The 22158-nt window shown below is 33.8% G+C and overlaps 2 protein-coding genes and 1 non-coding gene across 5 annotated transcripts in view; 2 read left to right on the top strand and 1 right to left on the bottom strand.

Moving 5' to 3' along the window:
* LOC120342700 (bridge-like lipid transfer protein family member 2) overlaps window positions 1-18100 on the top strand; it is a 45714-nt gene extending 27614 nt beyond the window's left edge. For all 3 annotated transcript variants that reach the window (XM_039411649.2, XM_039411650.2, XM_039411648.2), the window contains 22 exons: window positions 1261-1372; window positions 2318-2483; window positions 3302-3434; window positions 3780-3939; window positions 4643-4816; window positions 5241-5422; window positions 6196-6293; window positions 8519-8606; window positions 9207-9361; window positions 9769-9952; window positions 10054-10183; window positions 10628-10799; window positions 11330-11470; window positions 11921-12171; window positions 12576-12803; window positions 13386-13507; window positions 13803-14007; window positions 14264-14491; window positions 15258-15538; window positions 16115-16241; window positions 16359-16499; window positions 17470-18100. In XM_039411649.2, coding sequence (XP_039267583.2) covers window positions 1261-1372; window positions 2318-2483; window positions 3302-3434; window positions 3780-3939; window positions 4643-4816; window positions 5241-5422; window positions 6196-6293; window positions 8519-8606; window positions 9207-9361; window positions 9769-9952; window positions 10054-10183; window positions 10628-10799; window positions 11330-11470; window positions 11921-12171; window positions 12576-12803; window positions 13386-13507; window positions 13803-14007; window positions 14264-14491; window positions 15258-15538; window positions 16115-16241; window positions 16359-16499; window positions 17470-17712 — 3721 coding nt within the window. In that variant the 3' untranslated portion in view covers window positions 17713-18100. The remainder of the gene's footprint in view (window positions 1-1260; window positions 1373-2317; window positions 2484-3301; window positions 3435-3779; window positions 3940-4642; window positions 4817-5240; window positions 5423-6195; window positions 6294-8518; window positions 8607-9206; window positions 9362-9768; window positions 9953-10053; window positions 10184-10627; window positions 10800-11329; window positions 11471-11920; window positions 12172-12575; window positions 12804-13385; window positions 13508-13802; window positions 14008-14263; window positions 14492-15257; window positions 15539-16114; window positions 16242-16358; window positions 16500-17469) is intronic.
* On the bottom strand, window positions 13560-13712 carry LOC120343592 (U12 minor spliceosomal RNA). The gene has a single exon (XR_005569652.2). It is a non-coding gene; the product is annotated as a U12 minor spliceosomal RNA (small nuclear RNA).
* A 2293-nt stretch (window positions 18101-20393) lies between the features above and the next one.
* The window catches only part of LOC120342713 (protein FAM227B-like), a 69910-nt gene continuing 68145 nt past the window's right edge, over window positions 20394-22158 (top strand). The window contains exons 1-3 of the mRNA XM_039411670.2: window positions 20394-20625; window positions 21193-21301; window positions 21534-21677. Coding sequence (XP_039267604.2) covers window positions 20458-20625; window positions 21193-21301; window positions 21534-21677 — 421 coding nt within the window. The 5' untranslated portion in view covers window positions 20394-20457. The remainder of the gene's footprint in view (window positions 20626-21192; window positions 21302-21533; window positions 21678-22158) is intronic.

The raw sequence follows: 22158 nt of genomic DNA, 5'->3' as shown, positions 1-22158 counted from the left end.
AGTATTTGCTGTAGTATTAATATTCTTTATTAATATTACTATATTGATTCTTTATGGACACATAAACTACTTAAACTGTTTCAGAGCGTGAGTGCTACTCAAGTATAATACTAGCTAAAGATCCATTGAAAATTAAACGAATGAGGGAGGAAAAAAAAGTTGACTGATTGGGAAGAACTTTTTTTTATACATCCCTCGTTCACGCCTTTGGTTCCAAATAATGCCCTAAAAATCAAGCCACTGATATCTAACAAGCCAATATAAATTGGAAGAATCAAAATCTATCTGGTTCGGCATTGGCTACCCGATTTATTACATCCTGGGTAAGGTGGGGTCTTAGGGGACATAGCACACTAGATGTATAATCTGTGTTAATGATGCAGCCTAGCACATTACACACTAGGACATTGCCCTGAACAGTGACTTATGACAATAAATCAACTTGAATATGAATATATATCAACTTGATAAAAGAACTTTTTGTTACTAAAAATTAACCAACCATAGTACGATATCGCTAGTTGTAAATCTCTCTTGTGGTGTATTGATACAATAAGATAATTTCATATTCAAGATGATGACTGGTCTTTACTATCATAGGGTTAATCTCCCCAAGTGAGGGTCAAATATTGCCTGTTCTGTCATGTCCATGCATCTGAAACGTTCAAATATGAACTGTCATGGTTTTCTATATCGTTATTGTACTCAATTATCAGGATGGCAAAAATAGAAAAATCTGCTACTCCAAATACATTTAAATATTATTTTATTAAATATAGAATATCGAATACATATTCTAAATTTGATCTATTGATAAACAAATACAAATCGGTGTATATTCAATGATTCTGAATAACGAAATGCAGAAAAGTTGAAATAAACAGTGATAAAATAGGTTTCCTATTTTTTACATATGTCAGGGAAGGGAGCTGACTCTGATGGCCGTATGGGCGGGCGTATCGCTCTCCCCAGTCTATACCGAATAACTTTGCATATATACTTGTATATTTTTATTATTGTTGCAATTCTTGTTTTTCTGGTTGACGAATAATAAATCTCTCTCTCTTTCTGTCAAAAATCAAATACCTTTTTGGTCATACTGGAAGACCTCAATTGCTTAAGACGGCAAATGAAACTATTCTAAATTATTCCCAAAATCAAATTCAATTGGCTTATACATTCCTGCTCATCAGCCTCTCATCTTCCTCCCTTTAAAGTAGTTTTGAAAATCCTATTCTAATTTTTGTTTTATTGCTTTAGGTCAAGTTTACTTCAGCTTGCATCTCTTGATCCGTATAATACAACTGAACATATGCATTGGGATTGGAAATCAGTGTTGATGGATTGGACAAATGGAAACTTCTTGTTCAAGGTAATTTACTAGAGTTTCAGAGGTAAGTTTTCAGTTAGGCGACATTTAAGCGTCCTCACATGTGTATCAAATTATTGGTTTTGAAAATTTATGAATCATTCATTTAAATATATATTCTTAGCATTATCATGATTTATGATTTTTATTGTGTTATATTATTTGGATATAGGCATTTATTCATTATTATTTGATATAGTATGCAGATATTCCAACAAATATTTAGGCAATTTAGCAGTATTAGGCATATGTTATTTTGATTTCAAAATTTACAAATATATGTTAAATATGTCAAATATTTTATACAAATAATATAAAAATATTTCAAATTTTACTTTATAAAAATGCGTCACACTTTGACTCAGTACTGGTGAATTTCTGTGGAAAACTATATTTTTTGAGGCCATGGAATGGGTGCAAATTTTATAATATAATCCGAAATCTAACCATTTGATCAAGTATCCAAGCTTGACAAATTTCAACTATTTTGACTCATATTCAGGGAAATTTCGACATCGACTGCTAGAAACCTGAAAACTTACACTAAAATTTTGGCATGTGCAATATTTGGTACTTTTTACTCGTCATCTGAAATTTTGACCTCGATTAACGCCATAATGAGTCGGAAATTTGGACTGTCAATTTCAAAGACTTGGAATTTGATTTTCCAATTCGGATTCCTGATTGTGGATAGTTTAAAAATAAGACTCCAATAAAGTGCTGTAAACTCCAGCTATGACTCTATATATACTAGACTCTGGCCCCACATACATTCCTGATCTATTTAGCTAAATTTGAATACCTCCCTTTTCATCATAATTAAATTATAAAAGTAGTCCTGATTTGGGTCCTCACAATCACTCACTAAATTTAATGCTTTTTGAGATTCTGCAGAATTAGAGCATAAATAATGTTCACATAATTTTCAGCTATTATTATTTTTCTTAGGGTGATTTAGACATCCATATCCGAAATGCATCAAAATATGATGATATTAGGTTTCTTCATCTACCTGGTCTACGCATGGAATGGGATATTACTTGGTTATGTAAGGAGGGGGTAAATCCAGATGATCATCATTCAGTTGAACCCTGCGCTCCAGATAAAGTTCCAGGTATTCGTTGTTTCTCATTGGTTGTTTGTACATCTTTGCTACTGGCAATGCTCTCATGGAACTGTTATTCACATACTGATTGTTTTGCTCAATTGTTCTTATAGAGTTATAGATTTTCTATGCAATTTATGAACCGGGCTATTTCAAATTTTCACTACAAAGATGGAAGCGGTTGCTAGACAGATATTAGTTTTTTTTTTGTGTGTTTTGGACACTAAGAATGTTTTGATAAATAGTTGTTGTTGGAGTGCCTTTTTTGTTGGTGTAAAAGTTGCTTTTCTTTGCAATCATGAGACCCACTTTTTTTTAAATTTCAGCATATGAAAATGGTATAAATTGCCAGAAGGCTTTTAATTTTATTATTTTGTTTCAAAATGAGTTCCTATTGGACTTGATATTTCATTCAAAATTTTTCTGTTTTATTGTTATTTATGGGAACAATTAATTTATTCTGTCCAGCGTGACTACCTCTGCCGACTTTGTCCACCATGTTGCTACTCCTCACCAGTTACCACTACTGAGGTCTCGTCAGTATTATTTATCAAAATTTATAGAATTTGAGCAGATCAATGCAAAATATGCATATTTAGAAACATGAATATGACGAAGAAAAGAAAGACAGTGACACATTGGTCATCCGATATGGTCATCACATCGAAAAACTTTGTTTGCTCCCTCACGTCAAATAGAAATTTTAAGTAGATTCTTATTGACTAAAATGATGTCTATTTTACTTATTTCTCTAATCTTACATAGGAGAACTTTTTATGAGCTTTGACCTTCGTGGCCTTATATTTGATCATGCTCTTCTGTTTTAGGAGACATCACACAACATGATTCATTTGCAAATTTTCGATCAGAGAATATCAATTTGTCAGTCAGTTTGGAAGTCAATCCTTCGAAGTCAATTGCAGATGAAGATAACAGAAACCCAGAAATATTATTTTATAGGTAAGATGAATTTTCATTAAATAAAGTCTGATATGGTTGTTTGATTGTCAATTATCTATTCAAATTATGGCACTCCAGAAGTGTGTGTACCAATATGGAGGTAACTAATCTTGTTTGCCTTCTTTACATCAAGTTGTGTAAAGGGACTGAAACCTATGGACAGGGTTATATTCACTTGGCTAACAGACAGTCCCCAACTCGTAATAGAACTAAAATAAGGAAAATCGGAATAAAATTATGGCCTAACCCTTACCTGGTACACACACTACTAGAGTACCCAAATTATTATTGTATTAGGATCATCAAAACAACCAAATATAATAAAAAAATTCATATTATTTTCAGTACAACTTTAAGGTGGTTACGAAATTTTGCTACTGCAATCAATGGGGTCACAAGACCTGTATGTAAAGGTGCAATATTCAACAATCATTCAGCACCTAAATTGAAATTGAGTCGTCATTACAAGAACAATACTTTGTCTTTCAAGTTTCCAAGTTTAAAGGTGAGTTTTTTATTTCCATCATATTCTAATATGTTTCTTCAAGATGACAATCTTGTATTCTTTTTTTAAAAGAAATTTTGTAATTATCCGTGGGCCCGAGGGCCTAGTTGAGAGGTGTGCAACCTTTAATACATGAGGGCCAGATACAAGTAACTTGGTGGGACCTTTGGGGACCTTGGAGGCACAAAAATTTTGGTTATTGATCTTATGACATGTGTTGTTCACTTCGCACAAACTAGCTGTTCAGCAATGTAAAGCGATTGGGATTACTCGCACGTACCAGGTTAAGCTAAAGTGAAAACTCGTTTCGCGGGTTGCCCACCATTCAATGGTAGCACTTCTTCGCGGGCCGCACAATTTTTCCTTGCAAACTGCATTTGCCGCGAGGGTCAGGTTGCACACCCCGAGCCTAGTGATTAATGTGTTAGACTGAACTGATGTTCAAATCATATGCCATTACCTCACCTAGAGTGTGATACATTCGGTACATACATAGTAGATGGTAGTAGGGCGCCATATAAATATAATCCAAAATAAATTGTCTCCACTTAAAAATATTCTTGGAAATATACATTCTTCATGTCAGCCTAATCTTTTTCTTCCTGAATTTTCCAACTTGAGAGTTTGAGACATGTAGTTTTTTAAAACCATCAATTAAATATCTAAAAACAATAAATGATCATGATTTTGTATTTCCATATAGATGAGGTACTGGTCATCTTATGCACAACAGCTAGGTATAGAATGGAAATGTGGTGAAGGAAGCATAGTGACAAAATTTCAACTAACTTTGGTACCATTCGAAGGAATTCTTTTACGTAGAAGTGCAGGCAATTGGTCTTTAGTACAAGCAACTTGCGAACTATCACAAACTAAGGTAATGTTATTGTTAATCATTCCCTAAAAGTTTAGTTATTTTATTGGATTTTTGTTCAAGTCTTTATTCTGTTGCTTGTGGTCAATACCTATCTACCTATCTCGCATTTTGGGATTTTTATATTTTATACAGGGAATAGTAAAGATGATATAACGACTTATTCATATAAGTGAACCACAGCCTTTGTAATGTTATCAGTCCATGTCGCTTATTGGTATAGTTAGTTATCATATTATTTGTGTCAGATGCAGGGACTTGTTGATGGAGGAAGCCATATGGTGGTGAGGTGTTCGGCACAGGAGTTGAACCTGCATTTAATCAGAACTGTTAGATCAACTGAGATTCTAACTGACGTGCAAGCGCAGAGCTTTTCGTCTATGTTTTAATGACTCTAACTTGAGTTTTCAATTTTTTCTATGTTCAGGTTTACCTGATAAAACAGACACGTAAAACAACATCTCAAGAAACTCAAGACAATATCGATGAAATATCACAATTATCATCGTCATCATCATCAGTGGCATCAAATCATGAACAAACAGCTTCAACACAACTTGGAACTCTTGAGTCCAATTTTCTCCTTAGTTTGTCTCATATGGCTTACAGGTTGGTTGTTGTTTTCTTCGGGCAGTATAGAGCAGGGGTGGGCACGATTTTTTGAGTGGAAAACCAAATGCCTCGTGTCAAAACAAAAGTGAATCGCATTCTGAACATATTCCTTAAGCTATTTTTAAGCTAAAACATCAAAATTTTGTTTTAGTTTGGTTGTAGCAGCATCAGGCGAGCGATATTGGATTACGCAACGGGTCGTAGTTTGCCCATGTCAGGTATAGAGGCATACAGGCAGAAGTTCCGAAAGCCATATGCTCATTAGTCATTACTAAAAAGGCTGACTGTTCATGTACACACAGACTAAGATATAATATCTTTGTCGTTTTTGCTTTCACAAATAAATTCAATCAGATCTTTTTAATATATACTGCTTTATTTGAAATATGAACCACTAGTAAGCCAAGTTGGGGTGCTTGGGTTTTGTGTGCACCTCTGTTGTAAACAGCTGTGTTTTCAGCTAGTTTGAGCTATTCCTATATGAATGTGCATGCCTTATAGCGCATTGGCTTAGCAGGCTTTGCGGATTACACTTCATGGTCCTGTCTCGCATAATAAATTGGGTTGGCAATGCCGAACTGGAGAAACTCCAGTCAGCCTCCTTGTACAGGTAGAGAAAGACATAATTCTATAATCAAAATAGATTTTTTTTTGTGTGTAACAAAATCTTCAGACGTACCATGTAAACACCCAAGTGCATTACTTGATGAACAAAAACAACATTCCTACTACATTTCTCATATTAATTAAACAATGATTTATATTTTTAGATTGGAAAATAATTCTCAGTCACAGAAATCAACAAGATCATCTGCTAATGCACAATCTTCATCTAATATTCCTCCAACTCCGATGAGAGAGCACAGAAGTGAGTAACTTAATTATCTGCATTTTGAGCTCTGTGGTGGCCTAGCGTTTATAGTGTTGGGTTGTCATCGCAGATTGCACATCTCCGGTTCAAATTCTAAACTCCACATCTCATCTAGGGTGTAATACATTGGGTAGGCAATGCTGAAGCAGATAGATTCTGGTTCTTTCAAATATTATTAATAGCTCCTTACAGTTACACATTGTTAGGTAACAGTCGCTGCTTGTATAAGGCGGGCCTTGGTTATGTAAGATAAGTTTGTAGATATATGGCTGCTAACAAGTACGCTGTATAATACAAAATTCAGATTTTTTTCAAATCATCAAGTTTTGCTCTAGTATAGCATGTTCAATATTTTGAACTATAATATTTCCACATTTTGTGATAGCCATATTATTGATTCTCCTCTTTCCTGTGATGCAATGTAATGTGTTGATTTAGAATAAATTCATTGTAAATGCCAGTTTATATACCAATTCTATTTATAATCCAATTCTAACTTATCATTATAATTAGCAGACACACATATATAAAGTTAACTTGTGCCCATGGGTGGACACTTTCAATAATTTTTTCTTGTCGAACTTGAATCTTAAAAACCAAGCAACATGCCGCCATGTTGATACATTGTTACATCACAATAATATTTAACAAGTTGCGCCACATCTATTTCATAATGCAGAGCTCTGGATTTTATTTTTCTTAAACGCTTTTTTTTTTTCAGATAATATCTCATTCTGTTTATACATGCTGTACAAATAAATATATCAGTACAACACACCCTGCCACTTTAAATTGTAGATAAACATAATTCATATTCCAAAAAATATAACCAGACCAAATTTGTTTGCATTTTCGCAATATTCTAAGAATTAGATTTTATCGTTTGGTGATGAGAATTATTTTTAGCAATACTGCATATCAATTTAAATAGTTTGTTCTTCAAACCAATTTTTGATTGCAATGTGTTTTTGTTACCCTGGGTGTGCCGGTTTGTGATAAAGTGATAAGGTAAACTGTTAAATTATCAATTTCACACTAGTTGCTAGAAGATCAAAAGTCATTTAATGGAGAATTTTGATGTTTTGTTTTGACTGTATTTTAGGTTGAGTTGACGCTATTTTATTTTTGATGACTGCTTGCTTGTTTATTCAAAAAAATAACATAACTTAACACTGTCATCATGATATGTTTTCACAATAATATTGAAATAGCCCATAGCCATAGCATAAATTTTCTGATTGTAAATTTGAAAATTTCAGGTCGTAGAAGGAAGTCTCTGATAAAGTCTATTTTTATTATTCATTTCCAAATGCCCAATATTCTTATTTATTGTTCAAACTCCCATAATAATAGTATGTGAATATGAATAAATATATATATTATATATATCTGCTATCAGCATGAGAAATATTTTCAATTTTAAAATGTTGTAAACAACTCTGTGTGACATCCTGAGAGAATTAAAAGCAATATGATTCCACCAGCATAAGCTTCATTACCTCCTTAAACTATGCACAACATTGTATCTTTGCTGAATAAAAGGTTTCTTCCAAACAATCTAGAAATGTTAATCATTATTACAGGTTAACACTTCATCATGGTATTAGTTTAAAAAAGGCACTTAGAGAGAACCATACAATGAATAAAATTGAGTTATGAATGTTTCCTAAACTATTTTTCAATATATAATGTATTCTGGTTGTGCTCTATTCAATATGGAGTATGTACAAATCTATTATATGTACAGATACATAGGATTATACACACCAATTGCACAGACCCAATCTATGAATATTGCATTCAATTAAGATATTCAGATATTGGATTATATTCAGATATATTATAAAATAATACAAAATGAAAGGAAACATATCAGGCATATACATTATTCGGTACCTCCCGTGGTATGTGTACCAGGATAGGGTTAGGCCATAATTTTATTCCAATTTTCCTTATTTTAGTTCTGTTACGAGTTCGGGGACTGTTTTTGTTAGCCACGTGAATATACCCCTGTTCATAGGCTCTCGTCCCTTTACACAACTTGATGTAAAGCAGGCAAACAAAATTAGTTACCTCCATATCGGTACACATACTTCTGGAGCGCCCAATATTCTATGCCATCAAGTGTGGAACCGATGAAGAACCTGAAGAATTATTAAGCAATGTCTTCTGGTTGAGGGTGAAGGTGCCGAGCAATTTTCTCAGACCTAGTTTGTTTTCAGGTAATTTTCAAAGAGATAAACGACAAAGAACAAGTCAGAGAAATCGACGTCAGCAAGCGACCCCAAGAAAACCTCCATCACAACATAGGTGGGAAACATTTCTTTGCTTTTTTTTCTTTTCATGTTTGTATTATGTAAACTTCAAGTGGTTGTATGTGGTTGTATTTTTATGATCATTCTCATCCCTCTCAGAGGAAACGAATTTCAGGATCTGAATTTTCTGAATAATTCATTTTTAATGAATTTGAATTCTGTAATGCTACTTTCTCAAACAGACAGTTTCAAAAATTAGACAAAAGAAATAAGTAGCATGCCAGGGGTGTCCGAAGTAAATTAAATAATATAAGAGATTTGAAATTACGGTAAATATATTTTATTACTTTCAAGAAGGATTTAGCAGAAGCGATATCTTATGAGTCTCGTAGCATGACAAAAAGATCTTCATTTTAACTCGAAATATTGTAGTAACACAATACCAATGAAATCATTATCTTAACACTACTGCAACTTGTCATACTTTTAGACTTTGGAAGGAAAGTAATTATTCTTTTCAAAAGTGAAAATATGACTTGAAAAGTGATAAAAATATTGACGAAATTTTCGTTTTTCTGGTGACTACGCTGTATAATATTATCTTAAAAGGCTAATACATTAAGTTTTGACTTTAATGTATTTGGATCAATTTCAGGCACCACCTTGTTGTTCATGATCTTCGTGCAATGTGGACAACGGATAACAGAGATGTTGGATTCGGATTATATGAAGGATATAATAAAGCTGCAATACTGAAACATAATCTCAGCACAAAAGTATTGAAGAATATATTGCTGAAACCTAATGAGGGTTTGTTTTCAATTCAAATTTATCAGTTTTATACAAGCCTGTAGATAAGTGACTGCTTAGATGAGGGCAGTCAGAATAAGTAACCATTGTAACTCTAAGATCTTGAGTACGAAACCCATAATCCACCACCTCAACAGTGTCATAATAAAATATAATCGGAAAGATTTTGATTCTTTCAAAACTTGGAGTGGCTGCTTGTACCGATCCTTGTCGGAAGTGAAGGGGTGAAAATGTCTTATTAAAATTTGCTTCATTTTAGGTGATATGGAGTACTTGACTACGAGAGTGTTTATATATATGATATATGAATTGATTTATAAAATTTTCTCGGGTTATTCTATTTTTCGGATAATAATGAGAAATGTGATGGAATTTGTTCACTTTAAAATTAAATAATTAATCTTTAGATGGTGCAGAAGACACAACAGATGGAAGTAGATCTGGCAGTGGATCGAGTTTTCGATCGCAGAGGTCAAGTGTTTCAACAACATACAGTGAATACTCTGTTCATCCTCCTGTCAGCCCGGGAGAAAAACTTATGCAATCAGCTAATTTACTTCTTAATAAATTGTTGTCTGATACTGATAACAGGTATTTAATAGAGTATTGTCGTTTAATCTCTTTGAATTGAGAACTTTAGCACACTTCTCCCTTATTTTGAACTTCATGAAATACCTTTACAACTCATTAAGATTTGTTGTTGGGACTGAAGTACCAGGATCTGATAAAGAACAATTGAATGGTGTTTCAGCATGTCAGATGGATGATGTCATGAATCAAAACTGGAGAATCAAGTTCTTCAACTGCCAAGCTATGTTAAAAGTAAGTGATAAGATTCTAATACACGGTGACCCAGAAAAAAACGGAACCAGGGTCATTTGAAGCCTATTTTATAGAGAACATAACTTTTGTGCAAAGCATTTTGTATTACTGAAACTGGTACCGGTTATACATAGTTATATGTATAAAAGTGGAAAAAGTTGCTGATAAACAGGCAAAAGGTTTATTTGGTTGATAATTGGTGGATTGGGCTCAAGAAGTTTTTGTCTTTCTTTTAACAACATCAACGAGGTCACGTCTCTTTCACAGATATATTATTTTTTTACTATATATGATTATCAACTATAAATCCAAGTAATTTTAAATCATGGCCTTGCATTGAAATGGTTTTGAAAGATAAGTTGAAAGGATTCTATTTCACATAAAAGATTAAGTACACACTAATTCTTTACATTTTCTTGTGAATTTTGATCATTATATTGACAGGGACCAAAAACTCAAGGGTACATAATATTAACTGCTGCGGAAGCCGATTTAATAAATCGTGAACACAAAATAGCATGGAGAGATTCACAACTAACATCAAAATCAACATGGATGGGTTCATTAAATGATATGCAGATATTTGCTACTGTTGAAAGAAATGTTCATTCATCAGGTAAGCCATAACCAGGGATGTCCATAATGTGTCAAATATTTAATACATTCAAAATAATAGCTATATTTTGAATATTTTTATTTGACCGAATTTCCTTACTATAAACTAAAATTATTAGTTTTAAAATGTATTCAAAATAGTATATCACTTGGTTTTGGCAGTATCGTTCGGGTTCTGTACAACTGATAATTGCAGTGTACGCCTTTAGGCTAGCGATATATATATAGTTACTGTGGTGAATAAAACACATGTATGTCGAAAATTAAATTTTGGTTCGAGAAGGCCATGGTCAGAAAAGTAATCAAATTGGTTTTAGCCATCCCTAGGTGTAATGATCGTTACATAGAAAAACCCTATTCACATGTTGGTCATGGAGTTAGATATATATGAGTATATCAGGAATTCAAGTTTCATTATGCTGTTTCTATTACTTGGAATCTTCGTATCATATTCTTGTAATATTTCCTATGATTTGGAGAAGAATAAAGTAAAAAAAAAATAATTTAATAATTTTTATTGTGTGTTTCCAGGGCAAGATGGAGAAAATGTGCCGTGGTTAACAGCAACCAATATTGAACCACGAGGACCAAGTCCTGGTATGTTGGATATCAGTGATCTAATGACTGGAGGTCAAGCTATTGGTGGAGTAGTAGGAGATGGAGTTTCAGCAGGTATGATGCGACGAAAACCTAATTTTTTCAGTTCAGATATGTTTTTTTCTGAATCTGGTTGCTCAGAGTTTTGCTCTGTTCCGAAGAAATACAATCTACCTGACATGTACTGGTAATCAGATGATAGGCTGTGGTTCCATTTGATCAAGCTGTCTAATCGGCTTTCATCTTACCCAAATAAATCTGAAAGTCTCATCCCATCCCAAAAGCAATTTCTATAGGGTAATTTCTGTTTATCTCTCATCACAAAAAGTTTCAGTGCAGAATTACTGCTCATGTAGAATTTCTTGCATTCTTCCTGCACATCCCTCACGTTTTCAAATGGTCCTCGCAGGTAGGTGTAAATACCATTCTAATCTGATCAATACATTCATCACACAGTGCTTCAGTTTTCAAAATCTTTTTATATCTCATTTGCCTTACAGAAAATTTCTTCTTTGCTTTTTCCAGGTTCCTTTCAACTGCAGAGAATCATGTCTCGATGTTCATGTCGAATGTATTACATTGGTTATGAACTAATTGTTGATTCTGAGGAAACCGATTATGGTCAGTTACTCACATCACCTTCGCATGATCATTCGTATCAAAGGTTGCCAGAATTTGATCCAATTTCTGAAGAATCTAGTGATTTATTGGGAAAAGAAAAACCAGTCAATACATTAACTGTTGTTCAACATGATTTGGAAATCTGCACAAATAATGTAGGTTTGATTATATCGCTAGTTTCATAGTATTTTAACGGCATCTTATTCAATAAAGACGGCATTACTATGATAATGTATAATCTTTCTCTGGCATTTTTGATTCAAACGTCTTTTTGCATGCTCATTTAAAGTTCAAGTTGGGATCTAGATTGAGTAGGTGGTCGATTGTACGCAGGAACTGTGCCACTCAAAATGAGCTTCTAAATATGACTCATAATGGAAAACGTCATGTAGTATCCACCCCCACCTCCAGTGCTAACCTATGTATCCAGACTACCCTTTGAGATCAGTAGACTACTTGAGTTGATATACCAATATAATTTAATCTATCAATTGTGGTGACTTAAGTTAAATTTTCATAGAAGGATCCATGAAATTTGATTTTTTTTATTTATGTTTAGACACAATATTCCATGATTCTTGATATTGTTGAAAATCTTCTCCTGTACGTTGAACCAGGAATGAGAGAACATTGGGAACGAGTTGATAGAATGAGATTTCAACTTCAACTAACTTCACTGGATGATGTAGCAAGACACAGAGAAGCTTTGACAAAGTTACAAGATGAGATTCGACAAAGACTCAATCACATTAGGCAATTAGAAAGAGATTTGTTCAAAGTAGACAGGGTATGATTACTTCTATTTTGTTAGGTTATTTTATAATACTAGTACTTTTGTGTACTTATCATAGCTATTCTTTGTACCAGGGGTGGGCACTTACTTTTCTGAGCGGGCGGTTACTGATAATGAACTTGATTACTGGGCCGGAGGTTCAAAACTCATTCTGAAAACTATGAATAAAAAACAGTTTATTTACAACAACTAGGCTAACGTTTATTGTTTATAAAAAGCACAATGTAACAATCGGGGTTATTATGATCTGATTTTCATCTGTATTTTCAATGGAAATTTATATTCAAGAAAATTATAGTCTCAATTTCAGCAAACACAAGTGGGCAGGATGAAACACTTGCGCTGGCACTTGCGGGTCGTAATTTGTCCACCCCCTGCTTTATACCTTCGAAGAGATGGAAAGCTTGAGTTAAGAACTATACTGACAAGAATTAAACTTGCTATTATTGCTAACCTGTGCCACCAACATAGTCAGGGATAGGCAATGGGTTTTCTACCATAACCCTCAATTTAAATTATCCGACTAAAATTCAGCATCATCTCATACATCTGAAATGAATGTAATATTGTTTTCAGCTTGTAGACAAAGATCCTTCCAACGAGAAATTGATATCACAGTCGGTTCATTTACGTAATACATTGATCAATGAAAAGGAGACATTAAAAGAAGATAGTGAAGAACTAGGCATTTTCATCAGGTAAATTTCTTAAAGGAGGTCTTTATTGTTTTCATGGATTGGGTTAGGAAAGGGGACAGATCCCACACTTCAGGCAGCCAACGAAGTAGGTTGACCACCTATGGAGGACCTTCTTCCCCTCAAAAATTGTTTTACAAGAAAACTAGCCTTGTAAAGCCAAGCGTTACCAAAGCTTATTATTTTCCTTACTCATAGTTTACGGCACAATTTGGTTTTATAATGGAATATATACTTATAACTTCTCTATGCTACCATTTGTGGTGACTGTTGAAATCAAGTAATATATTGATTTCAGGTGCTTCAAGGAATTGTACCTACAACAAAAGACACGATTATCATCTGTACAGCAAGCATCTGAGCATGAAGAAAAATGGGACGAAGAAGCTGCTGTTGCTAGAAGGACTGAAGTGTCATTTGGTCAAGTGAAATGGCATTTGACGGATGCTGATGGTCAACTGACAATTGCAAAGTTTGAGTTGAGGAACTTCGTGTATGAAAAGGTTGTTATTTTATTAATATATACAGTTCCATTTGCAACTCCAATTGTTTATATTAGTTTTATATCTGATTTTATTTTAGATAAATATTAGTTGATTTTAATCATCAGCAATCCATCTTAATTATTATTAACTATTTTAATTTGACATTTTGAAAATTATGTATTAAATTTGTGTAGCGTGTCATGCTAATGTAGCTTAGATTAGTAGCCACTATTGTTTCTACTTTGTCATCCTCATATATATATGTTTTTTCTAGATCAACAAGAGCGACGATTCCCTTGAACATCATTTTGAACTTGGATGGCTTTGGTTGCAAAATCTTCTTCCTAATTCTGTCTATGTCGATGTTTTGAAACCACAAGGTGATCAAGCAGGAGCAAATTCCTACACAGTAGTAGGAAGTGGAAGCCAACGTCTCGCATTAAGAGCATTGTGTAAAGTCAGACCGCCTGTTGGTGGCATATCTGTAAAAGAACATCTTGAGGTGAATGAATGGTTATTTATATTAAAATTGGACTTGAAAATCGTTGTAAGATCATGTGCAATATGATTAATGTTCATGATTGTACCTTGGTGCTGTGAAATACCAGGTTTTTATGATTATTGTGGCATTTCATTGGAAAAATATGTCTGTCTTCATATTTTTGAGACGCACACATCACATGATCATGTTTAAGGTCAACATGACTTTGTACCAGGTCTCATATATCTCAATCCAGTCCTTTATGCAATTTGTTTTTTATTGAGATGTATAACATACATATTAATATTGTATTCTAAATAGGATGGAAAATTTAACTTTTATTTGATTTTTTTGTAACCTTAATTAATCGTATTTATTTCTCTGTTCAAAATCTGATTTGGTTCTTTTTGTATAAATAAACTTTGTTTGTATGAAGTATTTGGAATATATCACATTGTTCTTCATATTGATTGCTTTTTTTTTCTGCTCAACTTTTGTTGGGCCGAGTATGTCTTCATGACATTGTTTTATTTTAATTCAAGTTAAAACAGATGCACATCGAAAATACTTTTTGTAGATATGATTGTACACTGCTTAATGAAATATTCAAATAGACTAATGTTAATCGAAACAAGTGAAAAAGCCATAACAATATATAATACCAATCTAAATTGTCACCTACCTTACATTTCTATTCTTTCAAAATCGTCCTTGAAAAATTAATTATACAGACTTTGTTTTAATGGATATACACATTCTTAGTTGAAAAGTTTGATTTTATTTTCAGCTGAATGTTGTACCACTGATTATTCAATTAACGGACCAATTCTTCAAGCGAATGATGTTGTTTTTCTTTCCGGGGAAAAATTCTGAAGATGTTGATCAAGAAGATCACACTGCATCAAAAGATAATTTGAATGCAACTCTGCTGGGTTTAAGTAGTTCAGCCACAAATTCACAAGGAACTTTAAAACCAAAAGTACCTTCTCCACCAAAGAAAAAGAGTTCTAACGAACTTGTTATATCTTTCAAAGAACAAACAACACCAGGAGCTGGGCGTAAAAATTGGTAGGTATCTTTTGATTTCAAGTATCTTTTGGGGTAAAATGTAATGCTAATCAACTCAAAATTGGGTGGTCCAGAAGTGTGTGTACCAATATGGAAGTAACTAATTTTTTCGCCTACTTTACATCAAGTTGTGTAAAGCGACTAAAACCTATGGGTATGTTCACTTGGGGTATATTCACTTGGCTAACACAGACAGCCCACTGGTAACTGAACCAGAGTTTGGTTGCATTTATGTGTATCATAGTCTCTTCTTCGCAGTTATGAAATTGTCTTGAAAAATCACGAAACTTTATGCTTTCAATGCATTAAATGTGCAGTCTGCAATTGATTTGTCCTTGCAGAATGTCATTGTAATTTAATAATAGCAATTCCGCTTCTGTTCTATCATTTTTTACGACTTATTTAAACGCCTTTTGCCCTGAACAAGCATCTACGATTTCCACGGTTTTTCAGGTTCAGTTCAGCATTGCCATACTCAATTTAGTACATTCTGGGTTATGTCTTGAAAGTTGTTTTTACTTCTCTTAGTCATATCTCTTTCATTTACCCACATTTCAATTTTTTTCTCACTCTTAGGAGACATAATCATGGAGGGAAATTTGATGTTGCAGACGATGTCGATAAAATGAAAGAAAGAGCAGCAAAAAACAATACTTTTCTTTACATAAAAATTCCGCAATTTCCAATAAGAGTTAGTTATAAGGTAAGTGCAGATCTATTTTTCTAAATTCTACTATATATATAGATTTATGTAGCTCTGTATAAGTACAATTACCTGAATGAGATAATACTGCTAATTCAATATTGACAAATTATTCAGGGAGAGAAAGAAAAGAACATAGAAGATGTTCGTGACTTCAATCTCACTATTCCTATGTTTGTATATCACAATATGACATGGACATGGCATGATCTTGCTATGGCAATCAAACGAGATTGCAAGAGGACTTTATTATCTCAGGTATGTCTTTATATGTTACATGAAATACATCAAAGCATTACCATTCCTGTACAAACCTATCTCAAGAGTTTCAACCTCTTTCAAATTCAATATAATCTTTTACAATTACTTTTGCTACAAACAAGGCTCTGAGAAAGCATTCACTTTTAGGTGCTCCAGAAGTATTTGTACCAATATGGAGGCAACTAATTTCGTTTGCCCATTTTACAATCAAGTAGTGTAAAGGGACTGAAACCTATGGGCAGGGGGATATTCACTTGGCTAATACAAACAGTTCCCAAACTTGTAGTTGTAATAGAACTAAAATAAGGAAAATCGGAATAAAATTACCGCATAACCCTAACTTCATACACATACTTCGGGGGTACCCACTTTTATGCAAAAAGCTGATATTTCTCTTAGGATCGGAATTTTTTTATTTGGAATTCTGAACGCTATTATTACACCCTGGTTGAGATGGTGGACATGGGGTTTAAACGTGAGACCAGCGACGCTAACATAGGTCGGTTGAAATTTCGAACCACTAGGCCATCACACACTATTTAGATTACAAAAGCTTCCTGGGTGGAAAAACTTTTGGCAAATTCATATTAGTTTCAGTCATACCAGGGAATAATGTCCCAATTGTAGCCTCGTTAATTTTACTACAAATCTAACCTAGCAGAGGTTTTATGCTTCAGGCTTTTATCTTATGCAAAGTCCATGCTTTCGAAAACAAATAACTGGCTAACTAATTCCATACCCGACTTGGACTGATAACCATACGAGAGGCCGTGGTTCGTCATATGATTAAGCCGGCTCATGGGCTTTCTTCTCCCCCAGGATAAATATGTAAATCCTATCCTTTTGTTATCCTCAAGTAGGCAAGTGTTGCCTTTAGCAAACTAAAACACTGACTAAATTGAACAAAAAAAATGAATAAATGCTATTGAGCACAGCCTGATGTGCTTGTATTGCTCCCTTATTTCAGGTAATCAAGGAGAAGTTTCATCTTGGTAGTTCCAGGGGTTCACACAAAGAACAACAATTGTCTTCTGGAGCATCAAGCAGAAGTTCTTCTTCTCTTCCTGCTGCTGGAATGGAGGCAGATGTAGGAGATCACAAAAAGGATGAAGAAAAATTTAAAATGCTTTTTGGAAATAGTTTAAAAAGAAGTGAGAGTCACAGAAAAAGCTTTAAAAAGGGAGTCTCAATGTTCAGAAAGAAAAAATAATTCTATTATTTGTTATATATATAAAAAATATATCAAAGCAAGTGTATTTATTTGCCAAATGCAGTTCATGTATGTTATATATATTCACTAAAACATTAAGGTAGGTAGATAAATATACTATATCATGGTAATTCCTCTGGCTTTGTTCGTTTTTTGAGTATTAATACATTTGCGGTAATGTGAGAGAGGAATATTTCTAGATTGTTGGCACTGTGTTCCTTTTTTGCTATTGTATATGTTTGCATGGCTCATGTGTTTACTTTGAAATAGCAATTAATGCTTTGGTATTTTTAATTTTCACTTTGTATACCTTAATTGTTTTAATCTCACTACAATCAGTCCGAATACAGATAAATTATGACAAAAATGCAATAAAATATCCATTTTATGTTTTCTAGATAGTGGGACATGGGATGCATCTAGCTAGGATTATGCTGTTAATAAAACTTGACATGTAAGGAGAAATGCGTATATATTCGAATATTTTTTCCGAGATGACCCTATAGTGGGCGATCTGTCAAGTCTGGATCCTGTGTGAAAGAATTTTTCAATGTCACAGCCGCTTCTAGGTTCCCCAGTAACCGTTGTACTCGGAACTATTCATACCTACGCTGTATCAGAATAATAACTTGACGATCAGTTGTTGTTCGTCGCCAGGTAAAATTGCTGCATTCCTCGCTGTCGCATAGAATAGTAGTTGCGGCTGTACACAGACTGACTCTTCTGAACGTTTGCAAAGTATTACACGCTGTTTGGGTTTTGAAAGGGAATTGGGAAATTAATGGAAGTGGAACGGTGGAAGTTGTTTCTTTAAAACATTCGATATCATCCGCTGCTGCCACGGCCACACATGGCGATAAGCCTCCATTTGGCTCCAAAAAATTCTGATTGTGTCTGGTATGGACCTTTCCCCGAGCATCGACTTTCTTGATTACTTCGTGACATTGGCCAATCAGCAAGATGCAAAAAGTGACGTAACAATGCTCCGCTCCGCTCAGACACTTTCACTCAGATATATTTTCAAGCGTGGTCGTAAAATTACCTCGTTTTCGCGTTTTGAACTCTATTCTTTAGTTTTCACTCGTGTTTCGAAAACTTAAATATAAATCAGATAATTCAATGATCACTCTGTCTTCCTAGGAGTTTTAATTTAATTGCAGTATTAAAAAATTAGTGTAGAACTAGCTGTGATAGACTAGGCTAAAATTCTTTACCGGTACTTTTAAAAAACAGATTGTTGTATGCGATGAATAATAATGATGATTTGAAACACATACCCCATTTTACAGGCGCCAACTCGCAAAAGCACTCTAAAAATAGCCCCGAAAATTTTGCAGTGGTAAAGTATAGGAATAATTTTTCGGGGATCAAAGGTAGGGGAAAGGTCCATTGAAAATACGAACAAGAAACTGATTCAATTTTGAAAAAAACGTTATCATCAACTTGATGATATTAATACACCAGGGATGTTAATGTTGAAGAAACAGTGAAACACCACAAACATGCAAGTCAGTGAGGTATATCAGCCCAGTCAGCCGTGCAAACAGCATTCGTTAGAGCTAATTAGAGTGCACCCACGCAGAACGTAAACATCGGAAGCCCCGGCAACCATGCACGCGGTTCACGACCTTTTGCTTCATCAACTTTTCTAGTCCATCATTTTAAGAAATCTGGAATAATGAGTTATTTGTTATGATCGCAGGTTTACTAGTTTAGATAATACAATAATAGGAAACGGTATAAATAATATAAGATTTCTCCAGAAACTGAATGCATTAGAAATGACTTGGTTTTAATCTCCTAATAATGTATGATAAAACTTGCTAACACAAAATGACGGAATAACTGAATACTATCATATATTGATATATGAAGTGGAAGAGAGTTAGGTAAAAAGTAGGTAAGACCATTAGACTACTGCATTAGCAACTATAGAACTAAGCAAGTGCTTTAAATTATTATACCTGTTATTACTGTATTAAACTTATTATTACGGCTTCCTCCACCATCAAGTCCATGCTTCCGAAAACAAATAACTAACTAATCCCATGCCCGACATGGAATGGTAACCGGACGAGAGAAGGTGGTTTTCCATATTGTTAATCCGTCTTATCACCTTTCCTCTCCCCCGGGATAAATATGTAAATCCTATCCTATTGAGGCAAGGAAGAAATGCGATAAATACCTCCAGTAAATTGATTTTTCATAAAATAAACTATAATATCATAGGTTATGCTTACTGCCGATTTCACCATGATAAGCTAACTTTATATATCTTTCTACAAGTATAAGATTATTTTGATTTTATATTCAACATAACAAATGATAACTAATAGATAAAAATAAAGCAAATGGAACTAATTTCAAAATTAGGAAACTAAAAAACATAATATTAAATCACTCACACTCATAGCGATCAATCACAGAGATATAAGTTATAACAAAATAGGAAAAAATGAGAAAAAAGGATAATATCATTTCGTACCTAAACAAGGAGACCAGAAAAATATGAAAAACCACCATATCAACCGGTTTGTAAGGATTACCAAATTAGGTACTGAATTAATAAACAGAAATAATCAAACAGTCTGGGAAATGCAGGACTCTGTTTCGACTTTTATTTCAAGTCATTAACAACTGATGACATTTATATAGCTTATCCAATTTATTTTCTCTTCATACAGCTTTATAGTAACTGCTAGTAAGCAGGCCTATTGTAAAAAATTTTTTTACTTGCATATTGAAATGTATGGTGCAAGTGAAAAAAATGATCCGCTTTCGGATCCTCGTATCGCCGCTCTTATGGCCTCTGTGGGAAATAGTTTAGACGACGAAGTTGATAATCCACCAGCGAAACAAGAATCAAAACATCCTGCTGAAACATTTGAAGAATTTTTGAGTGAAGAAAAAATTGTAAGTTATTGAGACTAAATGGTCAGATTTGTTTGAAACTTGGAAACAAACTAAGCATTAATTTACCAGTAAAGGAAATATTTTTTACAATTCTTAACTTGTTTGTTGCCAAGCATGTACAGGTCTGGTTAATCATGCACATCAAACATCTTTACATCAAACTGGGTCTGAAACAAATCAGTTAATTTGTGGAGTAACATTAGCTTTTATTGCATCTGAGGTCTTGAAGGAGTTTTTTCCCATAATGTTTGAAAACATTATATTTTGCATTTGCATATAAATGGGTTTTCTTGCATCTCTCAATTCTAACAAATATGTGATAAAATCTCTGTAGTTCATGACACACAAATGTCTAATCACGTGAATATGCTCACGACAGGAACATACCGGTATTTACAAAATTCTTTTTTGACAGTAACATGATACAGTCACAACTCTCACCCTTCAAGACAAATTTGCTGACACTTGGTTTATATTTACATCTGACACTGATTGTCATTGGTATACTAATGCACTGCTTCATCATGTATTAGCTTATTAAATGTACGGAATATACTTTATTTTTAGGATGAATGGCCACAAAGGCTTACCTCAGAGGGTACTCTAGATCTCAGTGAAATCAGCACAAGTTCTTGGAGTGAGGAGGGAATATTAGGAACAATAAAAGAAAAGGCCCGTATCCTTTAAATCTTCATTCAAAAGTTAATAGTTTATTTAGTTGCTAATTGGCAGATATATATCACAGACTCTAAAATATGCCAAAAGATGTAGCTCATTCTACCGGAAAAATCACGACTGAATATTGGATAAAAAATGTTTCCATTGTAGGTTATTATGTTGTGAATGCTCATCAAGTAATCAATGTATAGAAATCCTTAATGTTTTTTGTCTATATGCAATGTTTAAAGCCCTTGATATTCATGTTCTTGAAAATATTGAAAGTCAAATTGAAGAATTTTCAAAGAAATTGGATGCTTTTGCTGGTTACATTGTCTCTAATGAAGAATTACCATCAAGGATGCGTGAAAAACTTTTTCATGCTCCTAAGAAAGGTATAAAGATGTTAGTACTGCTAGTAATTCAGTATTGTCAATATATTCACTTAAAAAAGGCTTTTACACAAACTTATGGGCAACATTCATAGAAACTACTAATTTGCTTTGTATTTGTTGCTTCATAAGTAGACTATATTTATTGGTGAATGGGGTGTGGCGGCTTAGTGGTTGAAGCGTTAGATTCAACTACAATGTCATCTCAAGTTAAAATCTAATGTTCAAATCCCTTGTTCACCACCTCAACCAGGGGATAATGAATTGGGTAGGAAATACCGGACTGGAAAGATTCTGCTTCTTCCCATCTATATCAGTTATTTACCCAGCAATGGATTGTGCAGAGCCTTGTTCAGGACAAAATATAACCATGTCATATTGATATCAATATGTCAAGGCATGTCTGGTCATAGCCATTGACCAAATTTTCTGAAATCCCCCAATCACCTATCCTTTGTTTCGAAACCAGATTTCAAGCTTGTCC

Source organism: Styela clava, chromosome 3 (assembly GCF_964204865.1).
Source record: "Styela clava chromosome 3, kaStyClav1.hap1.2, whole genome shotgun sequence".
Taxonomy (NCBI): domain Eukaryota; kingdom Metazoa; phylum Chordata; class Ascidiacea; order Stolidobranchia; family Styelidae; genus Styela; species Styela clava.
This window is presented reverse-complemented; position numbering and strand designations above follow the sequence as displayed.